At 26.5% G+C, this 18,757-nt stretch overlaps 1 protein-coding gene across 4 annotated transcripts in view; it reads left to right on the top strand.

The window, feature by feature from the left end:
• LOC100203976 (leucine-rich melanocyte differentiation-associated protein) overlaps positions 1 to 18,757 on the top strand; it is a 51,993-nt gene that overhangs the window by 22,044 nt on the left and 11,192 nt on the right. For all 4 annotated transcript variants that reach the window (XM_065795603.1, XM_065795604.1, XM_065795602.1 and 1 more), the window contains 4 exons: positions 4,059 to 4,159; positions 6,860 to 6,986; positions 12,045 to 12,184; positions 18,296 to 18,422. In XM_065795603.1, the coding sequence (XP_065651675.1) occupies positions 4,059 to 4,159; positions 6,860 to 6,986; positions 12,045 to 12,184; positions 18,296 to 18,422 (495 nt within the window). The remainder of the gene's footprint in view (positions 1 to 4,058; positions 4,160 to 6,859; positions 6,987 to 12,044; positions 12,185 to 18,295; positions 18,423 to 18,757) is intronic.

Raw genomic sequence — 18,757 nt, 5'->3', positions numbered from 1 at the left:
AAGAAAATTAAAAATCACAGTTAAAAAATAAAATATGCACAGAAATTTCACTAAAATGAATGCAAAGTTCAACATAAGATACTCAGCCGAATCTAAGCACAGGAGAAGTTTTATTCAAAACAGAAAAATCAAATCTCAAATCAACAAAAATTACTTACTAGGAAAAGTGATGAAATGCAAATGACGCCTCTTTTCAAATTTAACTTCTCCTTGCAAAAAAGAAACAGTACTATTCTGATAGTGAAATTATAAAAGACTGTCTCTCTATTTTTGCTTATAATATTGACAATAAAATAATGTTGACCTAAAACATTGCCTTTTCTCAGAACAGTGACAAGAAGAGTAGAGAAAATGGCTAGTGATGTCTCCAAACAAATTATAGTAGCCTTAGCGACTTCAAAGTATCTTTTCAATTGCTAATGATCAAAGTTTTGATTTAACTGACAATGCTCAACTACTTGTTTACATCAGATGCGCTTCAGTTTTTGGAGAAAAAGGAGGAGTTATCAGAGTATGAACTGCTGAAAAGTTCATTTTGCTTAAATGATATTTTAGTTGACATAACACCATAATTTGTTTAAAAAAATATATACTATGTTATATCTTTAAATTTAAAATGAATAATGCAACACTTCTCGCATATTTTACCTATTTTTCAGTCCATATAGCAACACTCCTCGCATGTTCTTAATTTTTCCATTTTTATAAAAAGTTAGCCTGTCTTAGTCTCAAACCCTTAACCAAACCCTCAGTCAATGTAACTTCTCACCTGTTCTGCCTATTTGTTAGTCGATGTATGTACACTAGGGTTTATTATATTTTAGCAATTTTTTTAATTGGACTCGCAAGTCAATATATAAATTGACCATTTATATAAAATAAGTTTAAGCAAAAAAAAAAAAATTATAATTTTTAGGGTCCTGCCGGTTCGATTTTGGGCCAAAAATGTTGGGTGTTATAAATGCCTGGCGGGGACCTTAAAATTTATCATATAAAATGTTGGATTGAATTTTAATCACATAAAAGGAGCATGTTAAAAAAATTAAGAAATTAGTCTACAGAATCTTCTGAAATTGGTGAAAAATCCAAATTTTTTCTTACAAAAACCTATTTTATAACTCGGTGGCGTATTAAAAATGTTTTTTATTTCCTAATAAACTATTTTCAGATGCAGAAAAAAAACCCTGAGGTTTTTAGTTTGTTTTCAAATGAGGTTTATATAGCTCTTAAAAATTTTTCTTTTATCCTTGGAGGTAACCTGACCCTTATGCTAACCTTAATAGCCTAATAATAATAATAATAATAATAATAATAATAATAATAATAATAATAATAATAATAATAATAATAATAATAATAATAATAATAATAATAATAATTTATTTTAGTTCTTTTAAAGATAAAAAGACTTACTGCAACATGGTTTTTAAGATGAAAATGAACTTACTGCAACATAGTTAAAAGTGGTATTGTTGTTTTTAGTTTTGTTGCCTCAAGATTAGTAAGTATATGGTAGCTCTTCAAATTTAAATGATTCTGGTGGTATTGTTGCATAGTGTTTTTGTAAAAAAGCAGAAAAAAAAGGAATGAAATGTTTAGAATGAAAAGTATTATTAAATAAAAAAATATATTTACAATTCAATATTTCATCATTAAATAAACGTTATCATTTAAAATCTATATTATTTATTTTGCAATTGATTCATATGCTGATTGCAAAGCTTCCTTAGTTTTTGCCTCGTGAAGGTTTTTCTCCTTTGATGAATAGCGAGTAGTAACTCCTGGCAATCGTCTTTGTTGTAAATATTGTTTACAAAGTCTGACAACTTTAATAGATCTTTCAGAAACGCCGTTAACCACTGCAAGGTTAGAGACAAATTGGGAAAAATTGTTAAACTAGTCAACATACTCTTATAGTGGTGCCGGGCTGTTTAACCAAAGTTTATCATTCAGTTTAGTGAGATTTAACAAACTAAATATAAACTAAGAGTTTTCTCCCACTAACTATGAAATACTTAGTGGTTTTTCTAGCTTAAAGTTAAGAGCTTTTAACAAATTTAATTTCTCAGAATTTCGAAAAAAGTCAGAAGCTGATTTTGAGAAGAATATTTTTGCAACATCTCTCTCTGCAACAGAAATATCATGGTCTAAAAAAGCAAGTGGAACCAAGGTTTCATTAACGTACCATAAATGTGATTCAATTGAAACCATTGTGGCATCAATTCCATTTAAAATTATTTCGGAATTCTGAACATATTGTTTGACATTTTCTCTATATTTTGTCAATAGGTTTTTATATTTTGGTAAGGCAGCGTTAGGTAAAGAAGTTTTTAATCTGGATATAATAAATAATAAATACTTTGGACATAAAACGTGCATGCGACATGCACCCTGGAGCTTGAATTTGAAAAACTCTTTCAGGGCATAAGTACACAAGAGTCAGTTTCAATAGCTCTTTGTAATCTCCTCTGGGGAAAATGTTTTCCTTTAGAGCCATCTCCCAATACTTTACAGCGTTGAGTCTATGGATTTCTAAGAAAGTGTTAGCAATAGATTGGGTACCATATTTTACAAACTTTAAAGAGTCAATGCAACTTTTAATGTCATTCCAGTTTTATTGAAACTGTTTGAGCATTAAGTTTTCTGGAGATTTAGTTTTTCCACTGAACTGTTTTTCATAGAAGTGTTTTAGATGTAATTCATAAACATACCTCCTGCAAGCCAGCTCTAGTACAATTGAATTTTATTTTATGACTAAACCCAACATTTGTATCAGAAAGTCCTGTATATGTAGAAGTTGTATCAAAACATATACCTTTCATGTCATCACATATTCCATATTCATCCAGTATTTTAACTAAAGCATCATATTGAGCTTGTCCAGTACCACAATCAATAACTGGAATGCGAGGTAGCTTCATTTTACCATCAATATTTAGCGAGACTGAAAGTCAATCTCTTTTTGATTTTTTACCATTCGGTGATATCTTCGATAATTTTCCCATCAAAATGTGCTATTATGGGAAAAGTAGCTTTACTGGTAGCAATTTAAACATTTTTCTTATATTGTTCAGCATTTTCCCGAATAGATTTTTTTTGAGCTTGCCAAATAGTTGAATGAAACAATGAAAAATCAGCGACATTTCTGCCTGAACATACAATTAAATCTGTACATACATGTATTCTCTTGATGAAATATTTTTTGATACTAATGTCATGGCAATATCTTTAAATATCTCTAAACGCCTGGCGTTTAAAACACCCAACATTTTTGGCCCAAAATCAAACTGGCAGGGACCCTATGTTTGTTTTTTTCTTGCTCAAACTTATTTTTATATAAATGGTCAATTTATAAATCGATTTGGGGGTTCAATTTCAAAAATTGATAAAATATGAAACACACTAATGTACAGTAAAATAAATTATAAATAAATAAATATATATATATATATATATATATATATATATATATATATATATATATATATATATATATATATATATATATATATATATATATATATATATATATATATATATGTATGTATGTATATATGTATGTATGTATGTATGTATGTATGTATGTATGTATGTATGTATGTATGTATGTATGTATGTATGTATGTATGTATGTATGTATGTATGTATGTATGTATGTATGTATGTATGTATGTATGTATGTATGTATATATAGAGAGAGAGGGAGAGAGAGAGAAAGAGAAAGAGAAAGAGAGAGAGAATAAAGGAAATGAGCAGGTTATGGTAGGCATTTTCTTCCTTTTTTTGACACTTTCTATGGCTGTTGTCTTTGATCAAAATTTTTAATTTTTTTATGTTTTTATTAGATTTATAATTTTTTTAAATGCTTTTGTTTTTATTATTTTGCATTTCATGCAAATTTAAAAAAAATTAAAAATTTATAGCTAACCACAAATGCTGTGTTGGTTCATACACTTTAGTACTGTGTTGGCTTATTCACTGTAACCTTGTGTTGGCTTATACACTGTACTAACTGTTTTATTATTTAAGTTTGTTTTACATGTTTTTTTGAAATTTAGCTATCTTTTTCTGGTCAAAATGTAAAGTGTGTTCCACCTTGGTTATTGACAAAGTATGGAAATAACATCACAAGAATGGATTTGAGTTATAACAAAATTCAGTATGAATAAATAAATATATATTGCAAATTGCAGTATTTTACAGATTTTTTATTTTTTCATTAAAAATTTTTCTTATTATTACCATTATATATAATATATTGATTATTACAAATAATTTTTTTTACATAGACTGTAATTTATATAATTTATAATTAACTTTGTATATTATATAACAGTTAAAGTATTATTATATTATTATAATATCCTGTATAAAGTTAAATATTAATTAATGATAATGAACATGCTATCAATGTTTATGATAACTATACAATACGCTAACCATAACTAATAAACTGTATACAGTTAATAAACTATAGTTATACAGCTAATAAATTAAAAAAACTGTCCGGAAATGATACTGACCCATGGGATTTTTGAAATATTTCAAGAATCACTTAATCTATTTTGATAATTTTTTTTTGTTTAAAGCAAATTTACCTCTAAATACCCTAATGCTTATAGAAAACTTCTTCAAGCTGGTCACAATATTTTCTTCATCATTTTCAAGCTGATCACAATATTTTCTCAATTTAGAGCGACCATTTAGCATGAACGTTTTAAAGTAAATTTTACATTATTTACATTTTACGTATTTTCCAGATTCGATTGATTTTCGCTATATATTTTTCCCTTCTCACGCAGCTCACATTTCATATCAAAATTTAATTTTCAAAATTTGTCAATTGGTCAAAGTTATTTGAAGGATTCTTTTTTATTTATTTATTTATTTTTTGAAGGGGGGGGGGGGGGGGGATAAAATTGACACCATTTTGTTGATACCATTGATTATGCTTCTTGAGTAATGGCAAGATGAAAAATCAGGCTCAAATACAGGCAAATTCTAATGCTTTTAGATCATATCAATAAGTTGCTTTTTGTAAACATCCTTTTAGGTAAACTTTGTTGTTTATGTTTCCGTTCATGAAAAATGATTTTTAAAATAACACCAGGCTTGACAAATCAAAAGTTTTTTTGCCAAATTGCAACCTTTCCCCACATTTTCATAATATGACTGACAGTTGACCTTTAAACTTGTAATTTAATTTGAAATTTAAACTTAATCTTTTTTTAAAACTTTAAATTATTTTAAAAATAGAAGAATTTGGTTTAAAACAATATAAAAATGATCAAAGTAGATTAAGTCTTGAGTCAAATAACTTACTGTCTGACAATCAATACGGTTTTTGATTCTCTTGCTCTATGGCTGACTTGCTAACTACTGTGATTGAAAGATTTTATTGTGCATTAGATGGAGGTGGAGAGGCTAGGCCTATTGCTCTTGACATATCTTAGGCATTCGACAATGTTTGGCGTGCTGGTCTTCTTCATAAGCTTCTTTCATATGGTGTATCTGGGAAAGTTTTTGAGATTATCAAATTGTTTCTTTTTCACCGCTTTATTATAAGTTGTTCTTGAATTCCAACACAACATTCTTTATTTCCAGTAACTTATGGGGTACCTCAAGGTTCTATCCATAGTCCTCTTTTGTTTCTCACCTACATTAATAATCTTAAAACAACCTTACATATAAAATGGCTCTATTTGCTAATGCCTCAACTTTATACTCCTGTCTTGAATAAAAGTCTTTTTGATCACTTAGAATAGGCAGCCGATCTTGAATTTGATCTCACTTCTGTAACAGATTGGGGCTCACAGTGGCTTGTAAATTTTAACTCCACCAAATCTCAGTTATTTACTACAAACAACTATCGCAATACTGTCCACATTCCTGTATTGATAAATGGCAACCCTTTCACGAAGTCCTCTTTTTTACGTCTTCTTGGATTATTGTTTACTACTGACCTTTCATGGAAACTATACATACAATCAATTGCTAAATTAGCATCTGCTAAGGTTGCTTCTCTTTATTGTGCTTGCCATTTTTTCTCTCCTGATTCCATTCTCTACCTCTACAAATCCCTTAATCGTCCCTGTATGGAATACTGTTGTCATATTTGGACTGGTTTTTCTAATGATGCACTTTCTCTTCTAGACAAAGTCTAAAAACGCGTCATAAAAAAATGCTTGAGGCTCTTTCCCATTATTGTAGAGTTTCATATCTTTCACTTTTCTACAAATACTATCATGATCGCTGCTCAAAAGAGTGATCATCTCTAGTTCCATCAACTAAAACTCATTCTTGCTTGATTTGTCATTCAGCGAGGTCTCATTCTTTTACTGTATCTGTCCCTGCAAGCTCTAAAAACTTTTATTCGTTTAGTTTTTTTCCCCGCACCTCAATCCTTTGGAACTCTCTTTCATCTTCATGTTTTCCTGACTCAACTTCAAGCTTCAACTTTTTAAGTCTTCTGTCAACTATTTCCTTGCTCTATAACTCTGTTCTTTTTTTCTAGTAACTCCCAACTTAATAGTGGTTGCTTGCAGCCTTGTTGGGATTAATCAGAATTAAAATTAAAAAAAAAAATTGTGGTTCTTAAACTATTTCAAAAATGGGTCATTAACATTTCAGACAGTCTTTAATTACCATCTCGTAAAAAATAATATTACAGTCAATCTGCAAACTTCAATTTAAAATATCAAATATTTATTTAATTTAAAATATCATTAGCAAAAAATGGTTCTTTATTTTATTTTTTTCTTGTTTTTAACCTGCTTGTGGTGATCTAAATAGAGTTTAATTAACAACAACAAAATTTTAATGTTGTTTATTTTATACAATAACTTTATTTTGTAAATAGAAGTTTGAAAGGCTTGGTTGGTTTTACTGAGTTAAAAGAATTGATATTAGATAACAATGAACTTACGGATGATTTGGAACTACCTCAACTTGAACAATTGGAAACTTTTACAGTTAACAAAAATAAGGTCTAATTCTTTTTACACTTTTCTTTAACTTTAGAATTATAAATTTTTTAAATCTCATTAAATATCAAATTATAAAATATTTCTTATATTTTCTTATATTTAGAGCCAGCATTAAGACCCTAGTTAGCTTATTAGTTGACCCTAGTTATTTTATTAGGTGACAAGATATGAGGGATAATAATCTTACTTAAATATTGTTACTGGAATTATTTAGGATGAAGAAGTCAATTTAGAATGTTTTCATAATCATTAAAGTAATATAAAAGGTTTTTCAACTATGTGTAAAGTACATATTTTTCGAAAATTACAAATTTTAGTGCTAAAAACTGAAAGGTGGAGGTTAATACTATTAAAAAAAATTTCTAATCTAAAATGATAAAATATTGAAATGTTATTTAAATTTTTTCTTGTTGACTGTAAAATCCTCATATTAAGTAATCGTAATTTCCAAACATGACAATCTTGTTACAAAAATTAAAACTTTTTTTTGTTTTTACATCAATGCAAAGCTTTCAATTTGTTTCAATGTGTTTCTTTTACATCAACAAAAAAAAGTTTATTGTAATAAAATTGTTTTTTAAGTTTTTGAAATCGTTTTTTTTTTTTATTTATAGAAATATTTTGAAAATAATGCTTAAAACTTTTAGGTCATTTGTCATGATATTTTAGCTTTTTGAGCATAATTTATTGGTTAGCCTAATTAAAATGTTCTAAAGATTATATAGGAATTAGGAAAAAATAAATAATTCACAAAAACTTTTTTCAAATTATTTGCATCAATTTAATAGGTGTCAAAAATGAACATAATATTTTAGGTGCAAAATCCTAATAGGATATATATTTCTATATTTTAGAATTGTCTGAAGTTTTCACATTGAAATCTTTTTACCAAATTATTGGAATATAAATATAAAAGTTGCGTAAAATATATCTTACATATATCAGTATAATCTTTCACATATATATATACTTTAATTCAGATATATATATACTTTAATTCACATATATATATACTTTAATTCAGATAAAACTCAATTTTTTTCAGCCAATCGTTATCGCAATAATTTAGATCTTCCTATATTTATGAACGGTGATGTACTCGATGAGTCACCTACTCTTCATCTTCTAGGATTAACTCTTACTTCCAATCTTTCTTGGAAACCATATATCAAATCGGTTGCAAAATTAGCATCTGCTAAGGTTGCATCTCTTTATTGAGCTCGCCACTTTCTTACTCTGGATTCTATTCTCTACCTCTATAAATCTCAAATCCGGCCTTGTATGGAATACTGTTGCCATATCTGGGGCGGATCTTCTAATGATGCCCTTTCTGTTTTAGACAAGGTGCAAAAACGCATTGTAAACATAGTTGGACCTGCTCTTGCAGCCAACCTTCAACCATTATCACATCGTCGTAATGTTGCTTCTCTTTCTCTTTTCTACAAATACTATAATGGGCACTGCTCGAAAGAGCTAACGTCTCTTGTGCCATCTACTAAAATTCATTCTCGTGTTACTCGTCATTCAATTAAGTGTCATCCTTTTTCTGTGACTGTTCCTAAGTGCTCCAAAAACGCTTATTCGTCTAGTTTTTTTCCTCGAACATCAGCTCTTTGGAATTCGCTTCCTTCATCTTGCTTTCCTGATTCATATAATTTGCAATCTTTTAAATCGTCCGTCAATCGTTATCTTGCTCTACAATCTTCATCTTTTCTCTTACAGTAACTTCCAACTTTAATTAGTGGCTGCTTGCAGCCTTGTTGGAAGCGAAGATGTTTAAAAGAAAAAAAAAAAAAAATAAAAAAAAAAAAAAAAATATATATATATATATATATATATATATATATTAGACCATTTCAAAATTGTATATAAAAAAAATAATTTTTGAACTTTATTTGGGCTACCCTTTGATTTGATGTGGTTTTTGGTCAGGAAAATTAGTTCAAAATTGCAAAATTAAATGTGTTTTAGGGTCAGCTCAATTAACTTTACTTTTTAACATGCCCCTATTATTTTGAAAAAAGAAGTTTTTTCAAAAGTATGTCATGTTGGGTCTTAAAAGTAGCGAAATTATATAAAAATTTAAAAAAAAAAAGATAATTTCATACTACAATTATTATTTTAGATTTAATTGCATAAAAACTATGGTTTTTTAACTAGAAATAAAAAAAGTACACTTTTACAAGTTTTTAATAAAAATAAAAATTTTTTAATTTATTTTTTATAAAACAATTATTACTTTTGAAATTTATATATTATTTTGTTTCTTTTGAGTACCAGGTTGAACTACTTTTAAGGAACTTTTTTTTTTTAATTTTAGGACCCCATTGAAAAGTGAACTTAATCGAGCTGTTACTAAATATTGGAATAATGCTTTGAAACTTTAATAATTTACTTTTTTTCATCAATTAACAACATTTGAACATTTAGCCACTTAATTATTAAAATATATTTTTTTAAACTGGTCTTTTATATATATATATATATATATATATATATATATATATATATATATATATATATATATATATATATATATATATATATATATATACACACACACTTAAATTTAGAAAAAATGACTTTTAATGGAACTTAAAGTTTCATGTCTATCGGCAATCATCAGCCATGAAGTACAAAATCAAAAATATAAATAATCGTTTAAAAATTATAATCTATGGTAGAATGAGTTCTGGCGTTATAGCAAGAATACGTAATGGAAAACTAATCTCCGCTATCAAATTATGAAAGGAGAAATTTATTTTTGTGTCTATATTTAGAAACTAATTTGCCTCTTTTGTTTAGCTGATTGTCTCCTTTATAAAATAATATTTAGAATTTTTTATATTGGTTTTTTATATTTTTGATTTTGTACTTTATGGCTGATGATTGCCGATAGGCATGAAACTTTAAGTTCCGTTAAAAGTTGTTTTTTCTAAATTTAAGTATAAAATGTTCTGTTTTTGAAAAAATATATATTTCTTAAATACTGAGCACTCTACATTGATCAAGAGTTTAGTATTTTTAATACTAAATCACACAACAACAGCAATATATATATATATATATATATATATATATATATATATATATATATATATATATATATATTTATATATATATATATATATATATATATATATATATATATATATATATATATATATATATATATATATATATATATATATATATATCTGGGCAGATGAAACTTAAGTATATTTGCACAGATGCAATGACTTCCAGAATAGCTAAATGTATATTTAAAAATATTGGTTTATATAAATCTTGTTAGCAAGATATTTTCTCATAATAGTTTATTTTTTATTATAATTCTATTATGATTGAGTTTTTTTCTTCATGGAATTTCCTTTTTATTGAATGTTAAGTTAAGAGATGCTTTTGATGTTATAGAAGATAAGTGAAACAGATTAAGGCGCCAACTAAATCTAATTAGCAGTCATGAATTAATTGATTGTATTATACAACAACTATAAACTACTAAGGGTAGGAGATTGGTAGGATGAGGGTAGGCGTATGGTAATCATTGGATGATAGGATGAGGGTAGGAGGATGCTAATTATTAGATGGTATGAGGAAGGTAGGAGGATGGTAATCATTAGATGATAAGTTGTGAATAGAGAGATGGTAATCATTACAAATTACAAAATGTTTGTTCAGCTTAATTTTACATTTAAATTACTCAATCTCTTTCCATGAGGATTCATACATACATTTATACAAATTTTTCTCCATCTTTTAAGCTTCTTGGACTCTGCGTTGACTTTGCCTTGTGTTTTGTTTAACTTGTTAAATAAACACAATACTTTTGTATTGCGTTTAACTTGCGATCCTTAGATATTATGTTAAATTTAATTTGGCTATATCATGCCAAAACTTTACAGGAACAGTATGAGATAGTAAAAGGTAAAAAATGATTTTCTAGGCGCTCCTTGCAGAGAATGGTATTAGTCAAAATTCTAGTTTGTCCTAAGTATTGTCATCAAGAATTAGACAGCCTTGGAACTTGTTTTTGTGTTGTGTTTTGTGTTCTAAAGTGTTCTTGGACAGTTTTGATACTATTTTGCCGTTTTTTTCTAGAATTTTCAAGTTTGATTTTAATATATAATACCTATAAGTATTTATGTAAAAAATGGTTAAAAATTTTTTTTACTGATTTATTTTGAAATAATAATATTTTAATACATTCTGTGTTCTTGTATAGAAATATGCTAAAAGTATTCAAAAGAAATGCAAAAGTAAAGATTTTTAGGTAAAATGTAATAAATAATTTTACCCAAAGATGTCATTTTTATTTATTAATTTTAGTTTAAAATAAGATTTTTGACTAAAACTTCAAAATAAATAGACTTTGCTTTTATTATAGCAAGTTTCTATATTAGAAACAGAATATTTAAAAGTACGATAAAATTCTTTAACCATTGACATAAAAATATCATTTTTATTTATTAATTTTAATTTAAAATAAGATTTTTAACCTCAAAATAAATTGACTTGACTCTTGTTTTTATTATATTTTTATATTAGAAATAAAAAATATATAATATATAAACAATATGATAAAATTATTGACATGAAAAAGCTAGAGTTAAATCTTCTTTATCTATGTTTAATTAATCTAGTTATGTTTATGGTTGTATTTTTTTTTTCTTTTGTCAAAAGCTGCTGGCTACTTTATTTGTAACCACAACTAAAGTAGCCTCCTCGACTGTAGTGGTCTTCATGACCACATCTAAAGTAGCCTCCTTGACTGTAGTGGTCTTCATGGCCACAACTAAAGTAGCCTCCTCGACTGTAGTGGTCTTCATGACCACAACTAAAGTAGCCTCCTTGACTGTAGTGGTCTTCATGGCCACAACTAAAGTAGCCTCCTCGACTGTAGTGGTCTTCATGACCATAAAGAGGTGAACTGAAATAAAAAATATGTATAACCAAAATCCACAAACTTTTGTTCTGTGCAATTTATTTAGTAACACATTTAGTAACTTATTGTGATAATAATACTTATTGTAATTTTTTTTCTTTACTTTTGTTTAGATAAAAAATTTAAAAGGAATTTTAATGAAAATATCTACAAGCTTTCCTAAAATATCTTATCTTTCATTGCTTGGAAATGAAGCATGTCCTACACAACTGAATTACACTGACAAAGATGATAAAGATTATTTAAAATACAGGTTAAATAACATTTAATTTGGTCATTATTACATTTATTTGTCAGCTTTTTGATTTAAAATTTAACAAATTGTATTTTGTATTATTGTTATTATTATATTTTATCATTGAATATATATATATATATATATATATATATATATATATATATATATATATATATATATATATATATATATATATATATATATATATATATATATATATATATATATATATATATATATATATGTTTTATGTAGAATTTTTCTCCTTGGTTCATTCACTACAGTTAAGAATCCTCACTTGCCATATATTAGGGTGTCCCATTTTGCCTAATAAATTTATATATATATATATATATATATATATATATATATATATATATATATATAAATATATTTTTTTATAATTCACCTCCCCAAGGCCAAGAAGGCCACTACAAATGAGGAGGCTACTTGTGGTTATAACCCTCTCTCAACTCCAAAACACGAACCTTGATGAACAAGGCCACTGCGCGGAGAGACAAGTTGTTATAACGGGTGACAACTAAAAAACGAGACTGGATTTAAAGACACATATCTGTTTAAAAGGAATAAGATTTTAAAAATAGGAAAACTGTTTTAGAAGGTATTTTTATTCTAGTTTTTAAAAATTTTATGTGTTTTTATTTTTTATAGAAAAATGAATAAAAAAATAAATTCAAAACAAGAAGAGATTAGAAAACATTTGTATGAATTCTATTGAAATTACAAAAATGCTGGTAAAAAGTTCACTTATGACCACTTTAAAATTGAGAATATACCTAAAAGTACTATCTACAAGATAATTAAACAAGCTGAAAATGAATCTGGGTACCAAAGAGTTCAAGGAAGTGGAGTAAAAGCTAAAAAAATGACCAGGACAAACATTGAAAGGCTCAAAGTCATGTTTGACCATAAAGACGGAGTTATCAACGACAGGCAGCTAAAAAGTTCAACTGTACTCAGCAACACATTAGTAAAACATTGAAAAAAAGAACAAAAATTAAATCAAGAAAAAAAATGACGATTCTAAAACGCAAAAAGCAGCAGCTAGAACTAAGTGCAGTGGATTGTGTCAGAAATTTAAAAATCGTAAACCAATTACTGATGATAAGTCTTATTTCACGTTAAATCACTCCAGGAAATGATATATTTCATACTAGTGATGTAAAATCTACTCCCTCTACAGTTAAATACCAAACAAACAAAAAAGTTTCAAAAGAAATTACTTCTATGGATTGCTTTTTCTGAAAATGGAATTTCTCAACCTTATTTTGTACCAAGTGGATTGGCTGTAAATCAAAAAATCTATTTAAGCAAATGTATTAAGAAGAGACTTGTTCCATTCATCAATAAGTATCATTCAGATGGTGCATATGTATTCTGGCCAGATTTAGCATCATCTCGCTATGAAAAACAGTAATCATGTACCTAAACAAGGAAGACGTGCATTATGTTGAGAAAGCGGATAACCCTGCAAACTTGCCAGAATGTCATCCTATCGAAAATTTTTGAAGTATTTTGAAAGGCCTTGTCTACAAGAATAATTGGCACGTTCTAGAATCAAGTATTGCCTTAATAAAATTGATATTGAGCTCATACGAAGCCTAGCTTAGTCTATACCAGGCCTAGTTGATAAAGTCAGGAGAAATGGTTTAATTGAGAACAACTGATAATATATTTAAAAACTAGAATAAAAATACTTTCTAGAACATTTTTCCTTTTTGTTTTATCTTACTTCTTTAAAGAGATATGTGTCTTTAAATCCAGTCTTGTTTTTTACTTGTCACCCGCTATATATATATATAAGTTACATATATATATATATATATATATATATATATATATATATATATATATATATATATATATATATATATATATATATATATATATATATATATATATATATATATATATATATATATGTATATATATGCATATATATATGTATATATATGTATATATATATGCATATATATATGCATATATATATACATATATACATATATATATATATATATATATATATATATATATATATATATATATATATATATATATATATATATATATATATATATGTATATATATATGTGTATATATACATACATATATATACAAATTTTTATATATATATATATGTATGTATATATATATGTATATATATGCATATATATACATATATATATGTATATATATATGTGTATATATATAGTAACACTTTGTTGCCAGTCAGGCTATAAGATAGTCGATGTTGCAACATTCTGCGCATAATTTACAGTAAAAAAAAAAATAATAAAAACATTTTATTAAAAAAAATAAAAATAAAAACATTTTATTCAGAATGTTTTTAAAAACATTCTGGTTAATTAAATTTGCATTTTTGTGGTTTTTTTAAAAAACGATTAATTTGTAATTAAATTAATGGTTTTAACTTTCTGACAACACGCAAATGTTGGACGAAAGTCAAATTTAATTAAAAGTGGCGTATGTGTTGGCGTAAGAATCATTTTTTTCCTTCCGTACTTCCCAAATGTAACAATCTATAGAACTATATATATACATGTATATATATCAGGGCGCAACAATATATATATATATATATATATATATATATATATATATATATATATATATATATATATATATATATATTCATATATATATATATATATATATATATATATATATATATATATATATATATATATATATATATATCTGGGCGCAACAAATCACTATTTTTTTAATGGGCATTGACATTCGTATCTTCAAATATATATTAACGTTTAATTTAAGAGGTCAAATAAGGGAGTTTTATTTTCAAATAAATTTTATTCTAGTTAATAAGTTATTGGATATATCAAAGATGCTTATTGAGTTTAATTAATTGTCATATTTTTAAAATAGTTTTTCACGCATTTGCAAAGTGTGTGCAAATTATTGATTATTAATATGCAATGATTGTAAACTGTTATCCAAATATACAAAACTTTTTTTTCAATTTAGTTCATTAAATTTATTTACTCATAAAATAATATAAATGTAAAGAAATTTAAATAAAAGGAACTAAAGAAATATAAATTCCAAAATAACTTCTCATTAATATTTATATATTAATTTTTATATTTATATAAATGGTTTTAAGAATTACTAGAACATTTTGATTTATGGTCTTTCAAATGTCTAATACAAGCCGCTGCGTCAATCCAATTTTTGACATGTTTTTGGGGCAAAAGTCTTCAATTAACTGGTCATCAAGCTTTAAATGTATAATATCTTCTAAGGTGCTGTCATTTAATGAAGTTTGCAAAACATTTTTTTGTAAGTTTGTACAAGAAAAACTGCGTTCACAACTTGCCATTAAAGCGCTGAAAGTTAGCATAATTTCTAATAAAACATTTATACTTGCCAATTCAGGTTCATTTTCCAGCAAGATAACCCTATAAATGCTCAACAGTGAATTTGTCCTTAGTTTAGAAACTTTCTCCCTGAATAAAGGTCACTGCATTACACATAAGTTAGAAATTTCTCTGCTTATCATATTATTATGCTCATAAAAGTTGCAAACACTTTTTGTTTCATTAAATTCCTATTTTTTTTGTCTCTAGTGAACCTGTATAGGATTTTGACCAGTTTCGACAATCGAAGATTGTGGTTAAAGATTTTAATGGCTCTTGATTGAAATTGCGGCGGGATTGTTTGTCTATATATTCTTTTGCTCAGTCAATAATTTTATTAAAATATTTTTTATTATAATAATCAAAATAATCATTTGGTTGTTGTCAAACAATTCTATCTTAATTATCTTCTTTTACTTCTAAATTATTGTCTGTAATATTAGTCTAATAACATCTGATATTCTAATAGCCTGGATTAACTGATAACGCGTCTAGTACAGCAATTTTTGCATCAACTTAATACAAAATCTCACAAATTAAAATTTTTTCTTTTTGAAACTCCAATGACAATGTTGTTAGTGATTTAACAATATCTTGAATAAAATGTAAATAAATAAAAAATTGTGGGTCTTTCATGAAACACAAAAATCCTTTAGCTTTCTGTGCAGTTTTGTCTTTCTCATTTGCCTTGCTTTCTCAATCATAAATGATAACTTTATAGTCAGTTTCAAGCAATTTAACACCCTTTTCTGGTTAGCTAACCAACAAATATTTTTCAATCTCCTAAGCTGTTTAAACTCTTCATCTAAAAAAGCTTTTTCTTTCCGTTCCTTTCTTCGCTGCGATGAATAATAGTAAAAACGAAACAAACTATTGATGTTGTCATCAAACTTCTTATAAATATAAAACATTATTGAGTCTAACACAGAAAGTTCTAATCTATGCGCCACACAATGGGTATATACTATACTCGGGTTTTTATTTTGCATTTTAGTTTGAACACCAGCTTTATTGCCAGACATTACAGATGTACCATTAAAGTTAACATTTATAGTTTTTGCGTAGATGTTGCTTAAATGTAAATCTTGATTCATTTTGTCTGTTGTTAAACTTTTTAAAACAAATTTTATTGCATTTAATATACCATCAGTATCAGCTGTCAGTGGTGAGTTGTGGTGTAGTAGGTATGTTCTTTTCCAATATTTACATCCCATTGTTACTGAATTGGTTGCATTGCTAATATTTAGATACTTTTGGCAAACCCAACAAGAGAAGCACTCATTTGATTTGTCATTATTAATCCAGCTTAGTTGTTGCCTGTGTTTCTTATTGCTTGGCGACAATCCATTTATGGTGTTCCAAAACATAAATTCAATATCTTTTGGCCATATATCCCATTTTCCCAAAGCCATAGCACAATCCAAGTCATTGCATATTTTTTTTTGCATGCTTAGTTTCTCTCTCTCTTCTTCTTCTCTGCATTTAATGCTAGGCTCCACTGTACCATCTTTCTTTAAAATCGAAAAGATGCTTAGTTGTTTTGAGATTTTTTAAAAACTTTAAAAATGATAATATATTAAGTATTTAATTATAAGTTAATAAACATATCATATTATTGGTGTTGCTAAACGGACAATAAAAGATTAAAACTATAATAAACATAATAATTTTATATGTTCTATTAGATTATGTATTTTTTAGCAAAACTTAAAAAAAACTTTTAAAACTTTTAAAAGTACTTAAGTGTTTTTAATATGCAAACAAATGTTATTTTAAGGAAAGTAAGAAAATTTAAAAAGAAAGTACGCTATTGAAGAAAGCAAAAATTTAAGCATGGTTTTGTTCAAAGTAATTGCAAATGCAGTCATTTTAAGTAAAATTTTGAATGCTTTTGTCAAAGCATGCAAAAACCATGCTCGAACATAATTACTTTCTTTCCATTAAAGAAAGTAGTATTAGTGTGGTTTCTTTTAAAGTCTTGAAAAAATACATTTAATTTTTAATAATAGCAAAAAAAAACAATTTTTGTAATTAATTGTTTTTTATTGCTATTATGCTTTTTATGATAAATAAAAAAACGATCAATTGCTTAATTATTTGGAAAAAAAATTGCTGAAGTAATGCGTTTGTTTTGAAAAATTTTTACGAGGAAAAGTAAAGAAACATGTTATTTGTTTTTTTGCCTTTTTTTAGCAGGCATTCGCATGTTCGTCAATTTGTTGTGCCCCGTATATATATATATGTATAAAATATATATAGACACACACACACACACACACACACACACACACACACACACACACACACACACACACACACACACACACACATATATATATATACATATATATATATATATACATTTATATAAACAGTGGTGTACCCTCCGGTTTTTTCCCAGTTGCCCGCAGGGCAACTGGGAAAATAATGTTATAAATATAAAGTTAGAAAATAATGTTATAAACATAAGTTATTTGAGTGACGCAAGATTTTTCCTGATGGTCTGAGAACAGTGTTTCTCAGTGTTTCTGTATTTGACCATGAAATCATTCTAATTCTTGTTACTGATAGCATATTTAAAGTTGTATATTTCAATATAGTTGAAATATCCAACTTAAAATATTTCATAACAATTTGTTGTTTATTTAATTTTTATTTCATTCATTTATCTGATTTTCAATTTAGGCAGCTTCATTTATTTGTCTAGATATTGCGTGTTACAATTTCTTCCTAATCTAAAGTTTCTTGATTCATCTCCAGTAACTCAGGCTGAAAGAAAAGAAGCAAAGCGAATTGAAAAAGTTAATAATGTGAAATCATCCAGTAATGTTCCTGTGAGTCTTATGTTGCAATATTCTTGTTTTATTTACAATAATTTATTTTAGGTAAACATTGAATTTTATCACTTAACAAATTGATAAGTAAAAAGAATATATATGTATGTATATATATATATCAACCCTCAGAATTAGGGTTGGCATTCGGCAATGCCAACCTAACTGCCAACCTAAAAGTGTTTAAAGTCGACAAAACATCACCACCTTCATTTCTATGTTTTATGGTAACCACTTTGTGGTTACCATAAAACATAGAAATGAAGTTGGTGATTCTGATATATATATATATAAATATATATATATATATATATATATATATATATATATATATA

Source organism: Hydra vulgaris, chromosome 04 (assembly GCF_038396675.1).
Source record: "Hydra vulgaris chromosome 04, alternate assembly HydraT2T_AEP".
In the NCBI taxonomy this organism is placed as follows: domain Eukaryota; kingdom Metazoa; phylum Cnidaria; class Hydrozoa; order Anthoathecata; family Hydridae; genus Hydra; species Hydra vulgaris.
Note: the sequence above shows the minus strand (reverse complement) of the source record. Positions and strands in the feature narration are given on the sequence as shown.